The sequence below is a fragment of the Eumetopias jubatus genome, unplaced genomic scaffold, assembly GCF_037043125.1.
Source record: "Eumetopias jubatus isolate StellerSeaLion01/CBP00866 unplaced genomic scaffold, mEumJub1_p1.0 scaffold_1, whole genome shotgun sequence".
In the NCBI taxonomy this organism is placed as follows: Eukaryota; Metazoa; Chordata; class Mammalia; order Carnivora; family Otariidae; genus Eumetopias; species Eumetopias jubatus.
The window spans coordinates 93,175,157-93,194,407 of NW_028274807.1; the positions used below are offsets into that span (position 1 = coordinate 93,175,157).

General features: G+C 41.3%; 1 protein-coding gene across 2 annotated transcripts in view; it reads left to right on the forward strand.

Annotated features, from left to right (window-relative positions):
- TNIK (TRAF2 and NCK interacting kinase) overlaps positions 1–18,971 on the forward strand; it is a 382,067-nt gene extending 363,096 nt beyond the window's left edge. For both annotated transcript variants that reach the window (XM_028100807.2, XM_028100808.2), the window contains 7 exons: positions 597–740; positions 3,018–3,152; positions 6,708–6,808; positions 9,025–9,174; positions 11,004–11,163; positions 11,442–11,581; positions 13,811–18,971. In XM_028100807.2, coding sequence (XP_027956608.1) covers positions 597–740; positions 3,018–3,152; positions 6,708–6,808; positions 9,025–9,174; positions 11,004–11,163; positions 11,442–11,581; positions 13,811–13,894 — 914 coding nt within the window. In that variant the 3' untranslated portion in view covers positions 13,895–18,971. The remainder of the gene's footprint in view (positions 1–596; positions 741–3,017; positions 3,153–6,707; positions 6,809–9,024; positions 9,175–11,003; positions 11,164–11,441; positions 11,582–13,810) is intronic.
- Positions 18,972–19,251: the final 280 nt, after the last annotated feature.

Sequence of the window (19,251 nt, forward strand, 5' to 3'; positions counted from 1 at the left end):
TATGGCCCTGCAACTCTCAGGCTACTAACACCTTCACTTGCATTGGCCTGTCATTTCCCTGACAGACAGCAGAGCCTTGAGGGTATGAGACATATGTAAGCTTTGGTGTGAGAAGGAGGAAAGGCTTTTCTTCCAGTGCGGTGTGGAAATGGGGCACTCTGCCGTATGTTGAAGGTGGGTAGGCTAGAAATCCCTGCACGAACGGGTGGGGATGAACTTTGGGCGTGTCTCGAGGTGGGATTTATAGAGAAAGCCAGGAAAGGGATGGGTGTTATAGGAAAGGAATAAAGGCTAATTGTGCTGGCGTCACAGCTGTGCCCAAGGCTTCTCGTGAGAAGGACTCTATACTAGTGGTACATGGCCAGATGTAATGGATGCTGCTACCACTTTATAAAAGAAAACTAATCTTATTACCAGAGGGGCAGTGATTTAATTACCGTGGCAGAGCCTCGACCTCTTCACTCCCTACCGTAGTACCTACTTGCCCATTAGTTTATATTAACAAGGCATGGTTTCTTAGGTTTCACAGGGACCCCAGATGCAGAAAGGCTGAAGCATATAAAAAGTCAGTCTTGGGGTGCTCCTTAAATTTGCAGGTGTAAACCTCCTGGTGGGAACGGAAAATGGCCTGATGCTTTTGGACCGAAGTGGGCAAGGCAAAGTCTATAATCTGATCAACCGGAGGCGATTTCAGCAGATGGACGTGCTAGAGGGACTGAATGTCCTGGTGACTATATCAGGTATGTTACCAGTATGTTCCAGGATGACTGAGACCCCTGGGTCTGCACAGGTGGGAAAGGCCATCACCTCAGTCTTGAAAAAACAGCAAGCTCTGCCCTCCCTGGCTAACAGTGACACAGTAAATTATAGCAGGATAGCCAGAGCGAGATCACCCCTGTTTTGTAACTCTGGAGATCCTGACCTCCGAAGGGAAACCTCTCTCCTCTGTATGATCTCTGAATCAGGCAGACGTACCACAGAGGCTGTTGGTTTATAGGCCTTTAACCTCTGCCGGGACTCAGCAAGGAGCTTTTGAAGTCTGAGCTCTAGTCATTGCTGCCTACTCCTGGGTGGAGACTATCAAAACGTAGACTTTGCAGAGTGGAGAATTTTGTAAGCAGAAACTTCTCTGGTCTCTTTTCTCTCACGAACTGTTCTAGCTTATACTCCGTTGATGTTTCAGCAAGTGCAGCTGGCCCATTAGGTGGCTGAGTCTGCAAAGAGATTGGGATGTGGGAGTTGTTACAGCTACGCCCTGCAGCTTTCCGGTTCCCAAAAAAAGAACTTTAAAAAAATACGGACACAGAAGTGAAGACCTTATTACTGACAAGTTATCAGTGTAACCTGAAAGAGTCTGTGTTTATTGAAAGTTCTTTGCTTTCTGATGATGTTTGAAGGAGTTTAATAAATAATATCCCCTTTCCCCCTGCCTTCCCATCCCACTCAGTATGAAACATTAGAACCATGATGGGAAGAGCCCAGGATGCACCCCAGACCTGTGGGTCAGAATCCCTGGGAGTAGGGCCCAGGGATCAACTCTGAGTGCTCAGAGTTTCATCTCTTTTTATTCTCCCCAAAAAGAGCCAAGTAGATTCTTCTTGTATCATCATTTGATCTTAATTTGGTATAGTCTTTTTTTTTTTTTTTCTCTCTTGTTGATTGCTTGCCTGACTGCGGTCCCACCAAATCACATTTAAAACATACATCTGCCACTCACCTACCGAAAGTGGAAATGATGCCAGAAAATTCACATTCAGCCTTCATTATGTTGTGAGTGACACGTTCCCATTCTTAAAAAAGTAACCATCTCCTCTTACCATGAAGTATAGATGGGGAAAAAAGAACGAAAATAGGAGCAACTGGCCTCAGATCTGCATTGGCGTAGAAAGGAGCAAGCACTGGCCTTTCTGGCCCTCCTAGCTCTTAGGATCCTTTCCGGCCTTGGACTGCAAAAAGGAATCACAGCTGCGCAGTGACTCCCTTCATTGGTGAACGCACCGTCCTGTCAAATCCAGTGTGCAACGCTTTAATGAATTTTCTTGTTCTTATATATATCACATCTGTAAAATATAAAACATCCTTTGCTGCCTAAGAGAAGTCAAGGGAAAATAAGTACCCAGGAAGTATAACCCACAGGCCTAAATGATCACTTAGGAACAGCCACCTCCCCTCCCCACCCCCAATAAAGGAAAAGCCACCCCAAGGAAGATTTTCTTATCTGGTACTCAGATAATCTCACAGAGTATATTGAATTTTGCTCCTGTGTCCTCCTCAACATTTTTAAGATGTTTTCTTATCGTTGAATTCCTATTCCAGAAGCGCTTTACCAAAGGGAACTTTGTTTTTTCCCAAGTGCACATCTTTGGTTTTTCCCAAGTAAACCTCTTTTCCTCTACTATTTTTGTTTGGTATTTCTTTCCGTGATCTCAGAATCATAGATGTGTCCAGGGTTCTCTGCTGAGCCTGGTTTGCCTTCATTGAAATTGTGTCTCTTGTCTCCTTATAATTCTTTTCTGTTAGTCAGATAAAGTAAAACTACTCACAGCTGTCATCTTCAAAGTAATCGAGGAGGTGAATAAGAGGCTCCCATTGACATACGCTGTTAGGTTAGAAGGTGAGGGGAAGACAGCCACATATAAGCATGTTAAAATTCCAGTTATCAACATTCCTTCATGTGATTCGATCTAGAATGTTTTGGAACTCTGACCAACTATTCCTTACAGAATTAGGTCTTGACACTGCCCTTTGCATTGAGAAGAGAAAGAGCAGCTTGCTCAAATAAGAAACTGCCTGAAGGTAAAGACAAATTATAAAATGGTGATTTGTCCAAAACACTTGGAGCTGTTGGCATAGACAACAATTTGATGTTGCTGGGGACACTGGTTATTGTGCCTTCACACACCTACACAATTGTAAATAGAATAAAAATAAGTGAATAAAATAAAACAGAGATGGGGAAGGACTGAGAGAAAAGGTTGTCACAGGGCCTTGAAATTAGAGCTCTTTTATTTCAACAGGAAAGAAGAACAAACTACGAGTTTATTATCTTTCATGGTTAAGAAACAGAATACTACACAATGACCCAGAAGTAGAAAAGAAACAAGGCTGGATCACAGTCGGGGACTTGGAAGGCTGCATACATTACAAAGTTGGTAAGTGTCAAGACATGGAATTGTTTACTCAATCCTAATTATTCAGTTTAAGTGTCATTCCATTTTTTTCTGGTAGGTATTGATGATGTATTTGTTACCAGTTTAAGATGTTGTTAGAACTTTAGGTATACTTGCATTGTTTCCAAAATGTCAGATTGATGAAGTTCTAAGAGTGCATTCAGACTAAAGTCCTATGCTCCAGTTTAAACATTCATGTCCACTCTCTCCCAAATACCCATTAAAATGACAGTGAAGGAATAAAAATGCCATAAACCCACAAGGACAAAGGGACCAGAAGAAGAGAAACCAGCAAACAAGAGATGTCAACAGAATTGAACAAGAATAGCTGGATGACGTGTAACTAACCTAGATGAGCAGGAAATGCTGACTTCTATGTCTGCAGTGAGGAAAGTCATCAAAATCAATCCAGCCACTTACAGAACCCAGAAAGGCCCAAGGTCTGAAGCTCCTGAGATGGAGGTATACAGTGGAACTGAAAACAGAAGGATTATTCGAAGGGTGATGAGCAGCAAGTTCTCTCCCACTGCAACAGAGGATGAAAAGTTAGCACAGCCAATCTGAATTGGGGGAATATGGAATTGCCAGGATAGACACACACACACACACACACACACACACACACACACACACACACACACACACCCTACTTCCCCTGTTTAGCTCCTAGAATGTTGGCAGCCATACTTATATACCCAAGCAAGAGATTGAAAGATTTGTCTTTGGAGAAACTAAATAGCCAGAAAGAAAAGATGTCCAGGTACTAATATTTGAAGTGCCATGGAAAGCTTGCTATCTAACCATCTAAACCTGAAGCCCACACCTGTACCAGATATGGGGACATCCACTAATAGGAAGGAAACTTAAACAGAAAGAAAGAACTTTAAAGGAAACGAAGATAATGAGGAGTGGAAGAAAACTAAAAAGAAACTGTAATAACTTCAGAGAGATTAGAAAAACTATTTCCAGAAGAGAAGAATAGGGACCATTACGAAAAACAGTTGGAAAAGGTCAGGGGAGGTCATTCAGAGAGCAAGAAAAAGTTCTTGGAAATTTGAATATATTGGCGGGGATAAAAAGTGTAGTAGATGTATCAGAAGATAAAGATGAGGCATCTTCTAGAAAGTAGGACAAGAAGAAAAGGAAAGGAGACAAAAGAAAGCAAAAGGCTCAGTCCAAGTGCTTCAAAATCTAAGTAACATGAGTTTGGAAAAAGAGAAAATAAGAATTGGAAAGGGAAGAAAGTATCAAAAAAGTAATGTAAGAAAATTTCTAGAACTAAGAACTTAAAATCTCAAATTAAAAGGACTCATTGTGAATACCCAGTATAGTGAGTGAGAAAGAAGACTCACAGGAAGATATATTAACATAACATTTCAGTACCCAGGAAATGAGGAGGTCCTTAAAGCTTCCAGATTATAATTAAATAAATAAACAAATAGTTTATATATTAGGTGGCTTGAGATTTAGCAGCAATACTAGAACTTAGAAGATGATGGAACAAAGCCTTCAACTAGTATTTTATAACCCATCTGTATGAACCAGGGTTCTCCAGAGAAACAGAACTAATAGGATACACACATACATACGTGTGTGTGTGTGTGTGTGTGTGTGTGTAAGAGGCATACATATATGTGTGTGTAAATATACTCTCTCTATATAAAGAGGTTTATTATAGAAGTTGCCTCGCACAGTTATGGAGGCCCAAGATCTGTAGTTGGCAAGCTGGAGACCCAGGAGAACCAGAGTCTCAGGCCCAATCTGAAGTCTGGAAAAGACCAGTTTCCCCGCTCAACAGTCAGGCAGGAGGTGTCTTCTTACTCAATCTTTTTATTCTATTCAGGTCTGTAATCAACTGGATGAGGCCCCTCCATACTGAGAGGGCATTCTGCTTTCCTCAGTGTACCCATTCAAATGTTAATATAATCCAGAAAAGCCCTCACAGACACACCCAGAACAATGTCTGACCAAATATCTGGGCACCTTGTGGCCCTGTCAGGTTGACACAGAAAATTAAACATCACGCCATCAAACCATCAGTCAACTTTGAATGCAGTATGAAGACATTTTTCAGATGTGCAGGGTCTCACAACATTTATGTTCCATACACGGTTTCTCAGGAAACTACTGGCCGATGTAGTCCACCAAAATAAAGGCATAAACCTAGGAATCCAGGTAAAAAGTGAAGAAAATACCCAGAATGATGGTGAAGGAAATGTGGGTGCCAACTCTGCCATAGGCTTAGAGAGAAATCGGTCCAAGTAGAGTGGGACAAGGGAGTGTTCTAAGAGGGGAGCCTTCAGGGAAAATAAAATGTCACAAATAGATTACCTGACACATTTGACTGAATTGAAGGCATTTACAGCACCAGCAGAAAGTCCGTGTGCTTAGAGACAGATGTATGGAAAAGAAGGAAGTGGGGGGAAAAAAAGATGAAAGACAAGAAAGAAAATGTAATTGTGGTGTGCTATATGCCTCAGCTGTGAACAACAATCATTTCAACATGGGATCTTGATTTAACCAAAAATTTGAACTATAACTGTATTAGCGGTGTGGGGGAGGAAGAAACGTGTGTGTGAGAGAGAGAGAACTAGAGAGAGGAGATGGTTCTAAGAGACTAAATCCTTCCCATACTCTCAAGTCAATAGATAATACCTCCAGCAGAAAAAAAATCAGGAAATAACATTATAAGCATGTTATTTAGAAATATGGAAGTAAATAACCAAGGAAGTAGTTGAAAGTATATTAAAGACAGAATATGTAAACAGCAGGGGCACACTAAAGAAAAAGAGCCCAGGGAGCAAGAATTTTGTTCATTGCTGCGGGCTGTCCAGTTTCTTTAGGACATGAGTATTGTGTTCATTCAAATATTCTACAAAAGAAATGACTGCCACATGTACTGTGTTAGCCTGTTCAGGTTGCTATAGCAGAACACCATGAACAACAGGCATTTCTCACAGTTCCGGAGGCTGGGAAGACCAAGATCAGGGTGCTGGCAGACTCAGTGTCTGCCGTGGGCCTGCTTCCCGGTTCATACACAGCAGGTTTTTTTGCTACAACTTCATGCAGCGTATGGAGAGAGGGATCTCTCTAGGGCCTTTTTTATAAAGGCACTAACCACTTTTAAATCCCTAATAATTGGAATTCAAATTTGGATAATAAGCAAATGGCCACCTTTACATCTCTACCCATTTGCTAATTTTTCTACCATTTGGCCATACCAGCTCTCAGCTTCTAGCATGTGGGTGACTGTAAAAGCCAGGGAGGGGAACATGAAGGTGACTATGCAGGTTCTTATAACAATGAATAATTCATATCTAGACCTAGCGATTAAAGAGAATCGTAAGCCTTCAGATGAAGAAAAGAAGCTTCAGTATAAAGCAAAATGCCCCAAGTATTCTGCAGACCGAGTGCTTTAAAGAAAGTTCAGTCTGTATCAATGAGCAAATCTCCCACCGAGAACATAATGTGTATTTACATATGCAAAAAGCTGAATAAGTTGGTATACTTTTTTAATTTATAATTTGTCTATTACAGTTAAATATGAAAGGATTAAATTCCTAGTGATTGCCTTAAAGAATGCTGTGGAGATATATGCTTGGGCTCCTAAACCGTATCATAAGTTCATGGCATTTAAGGTAAGCGAGCGCGCAATTACCTAAAAAAGCGTTGTTGTTTTTTTAATTTTATGTTCGCACCAGTTAACAAAGTTGTCTGTCTTGCACATCGACTAGGACCAATTCTACTATATATAATAAACCCCCTTTAAAAGTTGAGGAGCTCTTAGGCTTATTATTCCAAAAGCAAAGACTAAGCACTAATACATGCTATAAAAGTTACTGGGGGTGGGGGATGAGTGAATGGGGAAAAAATTGGGCTGCGCCCTCCTCCATATCAGGTCTACAAATCATTGTCTCCTAGGGGCCTTTAGTATGGGATGGCTACTGAGCAAAGCACTAATTGTGATATTAGGCAATGCAAGTCATTATAAAGGCACTTAACTAAGGTAATCTCTGATACGTCATCTCAAAAAGGCAGACCAACAGCAGTTCCAAGTCTCAAGGATGAACCATGTCTCCAAATCTTGTCATCCTTATAAGCCTTTTGGGGTAGAGTCCCGACAACTCGCATGATGCGCATATATCCCCAATTATTGGACTTCTCTGAAATGAATACTGAATGTAGTTCCACAAGAAAATGGCTTAGTTTCTCTGCATTCTGCTTTTTCATTTTGGACCTTATCTGAGCCTGTACCCACCATGGTTGGCTTGGTCACTCATGACACTCAGCAGGAGTGGGATTAGGATATGCTAGTATGATGGACCCCAGCTCATGAAAGTTGACTCCCAAATGCCAGAAGGACCGTACGTACAGGCACTTGGGTGTTTCCAGAGCTGCAGACTTTATCCAGAGCCCACGTGAATTTCTCTTCTGTCCCCTGTCTCTCTCTGCCTGTGTCTCTCGTTTTCTTCATAGCACATTGGCCCTCACATTTTCTCCCCATCCTTGTGACTTTCCTCTTCCCTTGATCCTTTCTGTATTCTTTCTGGCCACTTACGCCATGTGAGGGCAGAAGCTGCCTTGGGAACACCATGAGGCACTCTTTGAGGCTGTCTTGTTCCCCTAGTGCAAGGAGCTCATTTGTGATGTGCTCAGGAAGATAGATACATCAGGGGAAATGCTCTTCCTCCAGAACCCCACTTTTATGGAGAGAAAGTGTTGGAATGTATTAGGTTAGTAATAACACTTAAGGGGTGACATCTAAAAGCTGAAGCAGTGCTGCCATTGTGCCAAAATCTGGGTCCACAAAAAAGTTTCTCAGTCAAGGTCCCGTTCTGACTCTGGTTCGGAAGTTACTGCCATCAGTTTACCAGTCAAAATGCATGAAACGGTGCAAAATGCTGTGTTCAGTCGACCACGCCCAGCCTGGCAGGAGGGCAGCATGAAAGTCAGGACTGGAACAGGAAGGACGGGAGCTTCCCCTACCGTGAGACTCCGTTAGCAAAAGCTGAAGAAAGAGGGCTCTCTTGGGTGGCAGTGACATTATAGCTGAGTAACTTGTGGTTTCGCAAATTCTCTCCCAGATGTCAAGGCCCAATAAAAGTAGACTGTGCTGAAATAATGGCAAAAGAAAACAGAGGAATGCCTGGCAGCTAGTTGGGGCTTGGGCTCTGGATTGAAACACATGGAACCTTGGTAAACTTGGGTAGAGCTCTCTTTTTCCTTGCTACTTAAGCTGAACTAGCCTATGTAAGTCATGAGTTTTGTGATGTTCCAACCTCCCCTGCTTCTCTATTGCCCAAACCCAAGTCTCAGATCTCAGCAGTACATTTAAAGAAGGTGCCAATCTGATGTCTACTCACTCATTGAAGGAAGATCAGAACCAGAGTGTGCCTGTTAATTCTGAACAGACTTAGCGCAGAGCTGGTCCAGCTGCCCACCCCAGGCTGTCTCTGAAAGGGTCATGGCCATGCAAGGGCCCGGCTGTTCCATGGGAAGGGAAGGAGCCAGAGAGGTGGCTGGGCCTTCTCCAGAGAAAAAAGGCCAGAAATAAAGAGGAAAGAACAGCAGCACCCGGATGCCAAGTTCTTCAAGGATAACGACACTGTCGAAATTGACAACTGTAAACCTCTTCTCTGCCCTGGAGGACAAGGGGTGGAGAAGGGGCCACAAATGAGTGCTAGACCCTTCCTCCTAGAGCCAGAATATGAATAGAGCTAAGCTGAAAGAGAAATCTCCTGGCTTTTCAGTGTAAGAAAGCCAGACATTAACTTCCACCAGGCTGTGCTAAAAGAAACAATGATTAAGATAATCTCTTTAAATGATGTGGACACTCATGGGATGTTTTTTAAAGTCTTTTGCAGATCTCCAGCACAAGCCACTGCTTGTTGATCTCACGGTAGAAGAAGGTCAAAGATTGAAGGTTATTTTTGGATCACACACTGGTTTTCACGTAATTGATGTTGATTCAGGAAACTCTTATGATATCTACATACCATCTCATGTAAGTTCCTGAGTTCTACAACAACGCATGTAGAAAAGGGATTTGTTCTTGCACATTTTTAGTGGAAATCATGCTAATTTCTATTAATTGGTACAGCAGATGCACTATCAAGGCTAAAAGCCTTCACTAAATAGACAATGCTTTTAATACATAAAACATGTGACTGTAATTGATTTTTATGAGTGCTTAAAACTAAGTAACCCATAACAGCGATTCTTTGCCATTTACTAGACATGTTGTCTTACTGGACTTTAGATTCAAATGTGTATGATGTTTCTCCTTTGGGGCATAAATTGTGTATTTTAAGCAAGAGTACAATAGACAACTTCCTATTTTCAGTTTTTGAAGGGAGATGGGTTCATGTGGCTTGGGAAGTCTGTGGTCCCCTTTTGCTGTCTTTGTTGCTCTCTTCAACTTGAGGGGAGTGTTGTGTAGTAGAATCAGACACTGGAGGCCTACCCTGGCTCTAGCCTGTGTTTATTTTGCAACAATGAGCACATTAGACAGTCTCTCGAACCCTCAGCTTTCCCATCTGTAAAATGGGGATAGAAGTCCCCATTCCAGAGGGTTATCATCAGCAATAAATGAGGTAATACCTCTAAGGTACTTGGCACAAGCCCCTGCAAATTGTCGTATGAACATTATAACACTGGAACACTGCCTAAAACCTGACTGTCAAACAGAAATACGGCGCCTGGTGTCACTTATTAGGATGGGTGCAGTGCAAGTCATGTTTCCTGCACCTGATCCCAAGGCTAACATACAGTAGACACCGTCAGGAGAGTCTGAGGCCTGATCTGTTGCCAGTTGGTATTTTGAGAGTTTATAGGCTTTACTGCAAAAAAGCTTGATGATTGAAAAAAGTTGTTTCAGTACATCACACACACACACACACACACACACACACACACACACGGTCTCTCTCACACACGCACACGGCATTCACTGCTGCGTCCTAGCTTTCCACACATGTGTGTGCATGTGTACACAGGACTCACAGCTCCCGTTCTTGGTGAGGTGACTGGGGCATCACTGTGATCATCCTCGGTCCTCTCATTTCCCCGCCAGGCAACTAGCGGGCTGCCATGTCAGCCTCAGCCCGGGGACCCCAGCAGCACTGCATCTCCCCTCCCACAACAAGTCCATCTACATTGATTCCAATAAAATGAGTGGTCATTTTAAATGTTTTTCTCAACAAGCCATTAATTTGGATTATTCTGTTATTTAGGCACCCAGATAGTCTGTGTTGTACGCTCAGAGCCTATTTGGTAGGCGTCTCTTTGGGTCCCACCTTTGACCATGTTTAGGCTGTTTCCATCAGATTCAGCTGGTTTGCATTCCCCTCGTCTTTTTTTAGAAATAGTTGGAAAACAAGTGATTTTTTATTGTCCGTGAGACATGTGCGCAAATCCCAGTTCTACCACCAAGTACCAGTGCAGCTTTGCTCAATCTACATAACCCCTCTGACATGCAGATGCCTCGTCTGTAGAGGACGATATCTACCACAGGGAACTGTTCTAAGGACTAGAAATGATATATGTAAAGAGCCCAGGGCTCGGCACATAGTCGGTGTTCTATACCTGTAGTTGTTTTTAGGGAACAGGTCAATTGGATCCTCGACCTAATGCCTAAGTCTGTATTTGTATAGGTATTTGACAGGTCAGTGGTTAAATTAAGCAAAGCAAAGCAAAATGTCAGTCTCTAGAATGAAAATGGTGGGTGGGGGGAGGAGGGAGGGTATCCTCTTTTTTGTGATTCTTAGAGATGAATAGTCAGGATGCTGTTTTATTTTTAAAAAGAATAATGCCTGGCCTTTCTTTGTCTCCTAGATTCAGGGCAATATCACTCCTCATGCCATTGTCATCTTGCCTAAAACAGATGGAATGGAAATGCTTGTTTGCTATGAGGATGAGGGGGTGTATGTAAACACCTATGGCCGGATAACTAAGGATGTGGTGCTCCAATGGGGAGAAATGCCCACGTCTGTGGGTAGGTTAACCATTCCTTATCTCCTTCAGCAGTTACACCCCCCAAATGAAACGAAAGTCAAGAAATGTGAAACAACCATTTGATTCCACAAAAAACAAAAAAACAAAAAACAAAAACAAACAAACAAAAAAAACCAGTCTGTGAATAACACTTGTAAGACTTGCTTTGTCTGTTTATCTCAAGTCGTTTGTCATTTTTGTGGTTAAGATGTGAACAGATGCTGTGAGTTATTGCCCATCTAATGTTTTTAATGCAGTTTTGGAAATTCCTTTTGACAGCCTACATTCATTCCAATCAGATAATGGGCTGGGGCGAGAAAGCTATTGAGATCCGGTCAGTGGAAACAGGACATTTGGATGGAGTATTTATGCATAAGCGAGCTCAAAGGTTAAAGTTTCTATGTGAAAGAAATGATAAGGTAAATCCGTTTCAACATTTGCATTAGTGTTTGCATTTTAAGAGACCACCAGGTACCTGTGAAACCTTCATTTTCCTTTATACTGATTTGAATCACATCTGTGTTAAACAATCAATATTCTCTTGAAATGGCATTATTTGGTTTGATTCATGTGAACCCTCAAAGTATATTATTCACATATTTAAAAAGACATTAAAACTTCTAAAAATTTCTTGTAAACTCCTAGCAACTTTTGTGGCCTGCCGGCCTTATGCTGACTCAGCAGACATCCCAAATTCTCATACGCATGCGGGAGAGTTGGCCCGTCATTAATCACTCACAGTGGGTCAACTCTGCACTCCACTTGGAGACTTTTCACAAAGTCACTATGGGGGACCCAACGCATCACATTATATTCACTTTTAAATGTAAAACATTTGACATGGAGAAATATAAACTTTTTTAAAAAAATGTCACCCGTTCCTTAAGAAATGCACAGTCGCAAACTCAACTAGTGCCATGTCCTGTGTCATTCCAGCCATGTTTCTTCTGAAGTGTCATAGGGGGACTGTTTTGTAGTGAAATTGGTGGAGTCCGTCTGGCATGATCAGTCACCTCAGAAGGGTATTCTGTAGCAGTGCTGCTTCTCCCTTGCCCTCCCAGTAGACTAACCCAGAGTTTTTAGGAGCTAAGCTGTGGTCATTTGTGAATCCATCCTTTGTGACTATGGCCAACTTAGAATGCTCTCCCCAAATAGCAGGCATAAACACCTATAGTAAAGAATGTGATGGGTTGAACAGACATACATCTCTTGGTCCATCCTGGTTCCCCAGAGGCCAGATTGGTCTTATTCCAACCCTGGGGGTGTGAGTCCAGACTGTATTTAACCCAACTACTCTGACCTGGTGCGGTCTGGGTAGACAACAGCTGTGGGTGCCAAGGATGGTTCCAGGGCCTTACCGGAGTATGCCAGGAAATAAACCTGACCCCTGGTAAAACTCCAGGCCCAACCCAGCCCCTGGGGATCATAAGACTAGGAGTGAGCTGGGTGTAGATTCTCACAACTCCAGTTCATTGACGACCCACCCCAGCAAGCCTGTTCTAAGCCATGCCCACACCCTCGGGAGCAGGCTGGGACCACACCAGTATCTGGGGCCCAAGGTTCAGAGTCCAGGGTGCACACAGCCTGGAGAGAACAGCCGCCCTTTCTTCCCCTTCCCACCCCCCCATGTGTTTCCATGGGTCCTCTGTGCTTCCCCATTTTGAGTCATTGACCCTAACAGTAGCTATACTTACATATGTAGCATTAGCTGAATGATAAGCATTTCCCCAGAACTTCCCAGGAAGTTGTTGTTGGGAGAGACAGCATTCTTCTGAAGGAGTTGTGGAAATGAAGTAGCAGAGACTTTACACTAGTGACAAAAGTAAATGCCTTGGACCAAAGTTTGGTGTTGGCTGACTAAGGGCTACCCCACAGCCCAGAATATTATTTTCCCAGGGCAGTGGTTCACTGACACTTAAGCAAGCAGTAACCCAAATTTTGCTCGTTCCTCTTAGTTGTTTGATAAAATGATGTAACAGACCCAGACCTAATGGACTATGGTTCTATTTATTAATGCCCTGTCTCCTTTGGCCTAGGATATGCCTGCACCAGCAGACAAGCCAAGAGTTAACTCTTGATATACCAAAGTGAATAGGCATGAGACACCTTATCCTATCTGACCACACCACTTTTTTTATTTTAAAAATTGATAACTGAAGTTGTATAGTAGTAAGTAGACCCAAAATCCACCCCCACCCCCGTGACTTTGGGAATTTGAAAGGATTCTCTTCAGTCCTAAAGTCTGCCCTCTCATCATTATGGGGGAGAGAAGGGAAGCCTCTATGGCTTTTTAGAGATTAACAAAGGACCTGTTGTGTCCTAGGCCAAAAATCTAGCACATTACCTAGCATGAAATGCCCGTTTAAAATGTGAGCATCCTAAGGGATGCTGCCAATCAAGATATAGCCCCTCCCATGTTCCTGAAGGCCAGTACCACAATACGTAATAGTAACAATCATAGTAATCAAGTCAGGAGTGTTTACAGAGGATGCACTGTATTAAAAGGCACTTTTATAAACACCAGCTGTTGAGTCTTAAGAGCTGACACATGGCAAGGATAGGACATGTGAGAGAAAATGGATGGACGGTTGAAGAAAAGAGGAAAAGAAACCATGCAGCTGAACTAACTTCTTTTTAATTTCAAACAGGTATTTTTTGCATCCGTGCGATCTGGAGGAAGTAGCCAAGTGTTTTTCATGACCCTCAACAGAAATTCCATGATGAACTGGTAACAGAAGAGCACTTGGCACTTGTCTTCATGGCGTTGTTTCTAATTAAAAAGAACATAACTCATGTGGACATAAGCCAGTCTAGAGCAGAATCAGAAGGCTTGGTTGAACATACCGCTTTCCCCTTTTCCTCTCCCTCCCCCGGTCCCAGTACAGTCCACAGTCCATCTTTCAATGTTGCAGCCTGGTTGAGAAGGAGAGAAAAACGTGGCAGGAATTTCCAGGAGACCCCCAAGAATGCTGCGTTGTTTGTGGACAAATATGGACCATGTGCCCTTCGGAGTTAGGGATAGAAACAAATATTGTGTGCTCTTATGATTAAGCTGTGTTATGGTGGGTTTTGAGTTTTGCTTTTTGTTTTTCCACCTTTTTCCTTTACCCCCTTACTTTGTAAGAATGGGGAGAGAATGCCTACTGAGAAAATGAGTCTGTTTTTAATTCTGTCTGCCTGCTAGCTTTAAGTATACGACATGTTGTAAAATTTCCAATTCCAAATGGTGAGAGACAGCACAATAAATGTACCTTATCTCCTCACACTGAAGGCCATAATTGCATAGTGGGGTAATTTTAGAACTCTTTTGCCTTCACCAACCCAAAAGGTTGCTTTTTGATAGCAACTGGCTAATGAATTTTTAAAAGAAAAGAAAAAATACTAGTTTTCCCCTCTTTGGGGAAATAGATTTTAAATGGCTAAACTACTAGCCTTAGACTAATAAAATCAACTACCATTTTTGTGAGTCTGACAGGCCCTATTTTTATATGGCCCTGTGCAGAATGGAATGTGTTGAATGGGATAGTAGTGCCATTGTGTTGAGTTGGCTCTAGCGATTGAGGGACTCTATAACACAACTTTCCCTCGGCTATTATGCAACAGATCAGGGCAAAAGATGGGATGACTGTTGGGGTCGGACAAAAAGAGCTTCTGGGAAACAAACTAAAAAAAAAAAATTTATATATATATATCCATATATATATATATATACATAAATACAAACACACACACACACACACACATATATATATATACACATTCTTTTTTTAATGCACAAAGCCTCTAGCTAAGAGGTCACTGGCTTCGGGCTTCATTAGGAGTGAGACTGTTGAGTTCTTTCTGGGAATTGGGGAGTGAATGACATCCAGACTCTGGTCATTCCCAGCTTTCTCCTGAGGGTGCCACTTTCTCAAGATGAAAACTGTGACTGAAAAAATAATAATAATAAATGTTTCTGAGCTGCCTGTGTTCTCTCTGGGTTGGTGAGAGAAGGGACTAGACTACTAGGCCTGCGTGAGACACAGCAGGCATGACTGGTTCAGAGTTTATAGAACTTAAAAGCAAGGCTTTGGCCAGAATTCTGAGACCCTGATCATTTTCCCTTCCTCCAAATTACCCAACATACAGTAAACAACATTTGTGCAGAGATATGTATGTATTTAGTTCAGGTTGACTTGTGTCCTTATAAACTCTTAACTCGGATGATCTGAACTTTCACGTGACTGTCTGGGTTTTTTTTTCCAAAGCTACAAGCATGGCCGCCTGTGGTATCAAGGTGTTGCAAAACGATATCTGTGTTGCGCTTCCTGTTTTAACCTACCTCGTTTCGTTTGTTTTGTTTCACTGTTCATCACAGCAGTGTTATCTCCAGGAGACATATAGAGAGCTCAACTGGCAATCTCAGGTGTATTTAATATTTTTTAAACAAAACAGTAGTTGACCAAATTGTTCTTCAAAAATTAAAAAAAAAATCCAACATCGACAAAAACTAATGTGGTTTGTTTCTGAAAAAAGCAATTACGGTAAAGAGATTTTTTTTTAAAGTCTGTGATCCTACTGATTTTTGCCTAACTACATTAGCAGCTGATGTACTATCAATGAGAACGAAATATAAGTTAGGAAAATGGAACCAATTCAATCTGGTGGCTTGGGCAAACGGGGGAAGGGCAGGGGAATTATTGCAGTTTCTGAAGTAGATGATTATACCCCTCCTGTAAAGGGGTTTATCCTTTGCATTTATTTTAAGCAGATAATGCACAATAATGGAATTGAGGATTATCTTCAGGCCATCACCAAGATGTCCTCATCATGGTCCCTTTAGCTCTCAAAAGCAATGAAATCCTCCCGTTCTCATTTTTACTGCTATGGATCTGCTGCTGAACAACACTATCTTCACAAATTCCATGCAACAAATTTCAGCAATAACTTTTTGGATTGAATTTAGCAACTACTGTAATTGGATGCTGACGTGGACAAAATATATTGATTTGGGTCCCATCCCCAAATGTGATTGCCACCAGCTCTTTATATTGCTGCTGTGGTATTTTGAACCAGAAGCTTCTTTAAATTATGTTGCAAACTGATCTTTGTTTTTATGTTATGTTTTGTTTTGATTTCTAAGTGATGAGTTCGAAACACACAGCTTTAAATGATTTTTTTATTGTGGGATTTTGGGTACAGTTAAGAAATAAAAGGGAATCATTGTGTTTAAACATAAGGTAGTTTGTGAATGTATTTTTTAAAATCTAGAGTCATTGAAACAAAAACTCATAAAAACAATATTAATGCAGTCTTGTTTACAGTATGTACAGTGACATAACATAGAACATGAGCTTTTTCTGGTGCCAACAACAATAAAACACAGACGTTAAACATCAAGCCATGCCTTTTATATTTTTGTACAAATATTTTACATGGAGTACAAGGCAAAACTAAATTTAAAAGGGCCCCTATCAAAGCTGTGTTCCTTAACAGATATCTAAAGAATTTCTTTAAGCTTTTATCTTCAAAAATACATTTCCTTCCATCAGGACAATCCCCAGCCCTGATACACTGAGACCCCGATCATGCACAGTATTTCAGACTATTGTTCTTATGGTTCACAACAATTCCCAACTTTCTGGTTTGTTTGCTTTCTTTCTTTCTTTTTTTATGGTGGGGGGAGGGTCGTGCTTTCATCTTAATAGCACCTTAATAAAAATTTCTTTAATTTTGAAACTAGTTAGTTTCAGTGTTTAGTTTTAGTTCTTCCCAGAGGGGATTTTGTTTCTGAAATTGGCTCAGTTTATTTTTGTTGTTCTACAAAGAGAAACTGAGCCCTCCCCCCAAAGTAAGTTTTGCTAGATCTTTTCAGTCCTTATTGCTCTAAATTTGATAATTATATCGTAAAATCCACGGAGCCTGCCCAAACCATAATCTTGGCCCAGGTTCTGACAGGTGACCATCATTCTAGGGTGCCGGTCAGGGGAACTGCAGTATGGATTCCTGCGTCCGGTGGGTGGTAGAAACAGATGACCTTTAGGATCTCCATTTGAATGGTGAGAGCCCTCCCCATGCCAGTTACATCCTGACCATTGCCAGTGCACACAGTATGAATGAAGACAGCTTGCACTAAGTTCCACACAGAATTAGTGGCTCTGTTTACATAAATGTCATTATTTTTCTTGACTTTTAAACGATGCTTCAAGAAGATCTAGAGCTATTTCAACAGTATAGATCAAGGTCCTGAGGAAATCCCACAAGGCCACCTGGACAGGGACTCCATTTTTCTAGCACAATGGCATTGCTTTCTAAGATACATGTCTCACATACTTGGCATCAAGTACACATTTTTAAAAAGCATCTTCATTCCTGGTTGTCAAGATGTACTAACAATTTTCTGTCTGTTCTTGTGACTCATTGGTCATTGGTGTCTCTGGTCCCTCTTGTGTGGTAGATGAGAAAGATATGTGAAATTCAGGTCAGAGCCCTTTTGGTTTTGTCCGTTGCCAGACAAAGAAGTGCCTGAAGTCTGACCTCCCATTCCATGAAGTTAAAAAAAATTTTTTTCTTTTCTTTCCTATTATGTGTACCAGTTCCCATCACTGTATTCTGGAAATGTGAAAGAGCTCTTTGTGTCAATAGTGTGTGCTGTCTTTGGAGGTCTGCTTGAACAGGCATCCCTGCATTTGTGCTGATTGCTTTAAGATATAAAATGTGCTACCTTATTTTTAAGAAAGAAAATAAAATTTGTTTTAACCCACTGGAGGAAAACAGGAGAAATATCCACAACACACTGATAACAATTCTGAATCATCCTCCCAAGCCCCTGATGTTCCAAAATCCTTTCTGATACTATGTTCTGACCATCTGAACAGTTTCTGTGAATTATCAGTTACCTTTTGGTTCATTCCTCAAAAATTTGAATCTGACCAAATCAAATGAAGCATAACAAACAAATCTATAACTGGCCTCCCTTGAGACGACATAGTTATAACATAAAATCCAAAAGTCCAAATGTGATTTTGTTTACCTGCCAATATTTCTCAAATGCCACTACATTTTGGCTTTGCTGAGTATAGCAGTATCTGGAACCCTAAGGTGTACTGTCCTTTCATGGGTCTCAAAATGGTATAAACTGAACTCTTTTCAGAAGCCCCAGCAAAGAAGAAAATCCCTTGAGAACTTTCAGGTTCAAAAGTAACCATTTGTACATTTCTACCAAGCATTTTCTAGGGTTGTTTGATTTCCATACTGTATCATTGTTCTGGAAATTTTCCACAGGCAACTAGAATATTCAAAACATTGCATAGTGTTAAGCAGTAGGGGACCCTAACTCTCTGCTGTGAACTTTATTCTTCTAAGCCTGCCATTCCAGGAAGTGCCAGAATGCACCAAAACTAAACTCCCCATAAAACTGTGTTCTTAAACAGAAGAAGTCCCTGGATACGTTTTTGAGATATTTTAAATCCAGATCAAAATCCTGGACTCTATGTCCATGAGGCCAAACATTTGGATGAAGACTAAAAAACACAGAAATAGAAATGTTCTAAAAGATTACAGATTTTTTGCTTTGTGTAGATATCTTCCAACTAACTCAACTCCTTACATGATAGTTTGGTTTTGATGGTTTGTTTTTATCCTCGGTGCATGACATTGCACTGCTGAGCCTGAGCAAAGGCTGGTGGAGAGGTGAGTTTTCATTTCCAGCAGTGGGTCATTATGTGTACATAGCAAATATCCATGCTCCAGTTGCCCCTTCCTCTTAATCTCTTCCCCTGCCGTTTAGTGTAAAGGAATAGTAATACTGTATTATGCTTTGTTTAAAAACCTCAGTTATTACCCTGAATCAGAATTTCAAATGTTGGGTGACAGCAAGAAATCACAGCAGGGAAAAAAAAAAAAAAATGACAGCTTGGATGAACTTTAAAATTGGATGTTGTGAAACTATTTTTGTGCATTTTAGCTGTCTTATTTACAATGTCAGCATAACTGTAGAGATGCCAAATTTACAAGATTGGGAAGGGAGACTATCATTCTGCTATGCCTGCAAGTGTCTACATTGTTGAAATCTCCTGTTTTCTAAAGTGTTTCACAATGTCAAAAATAT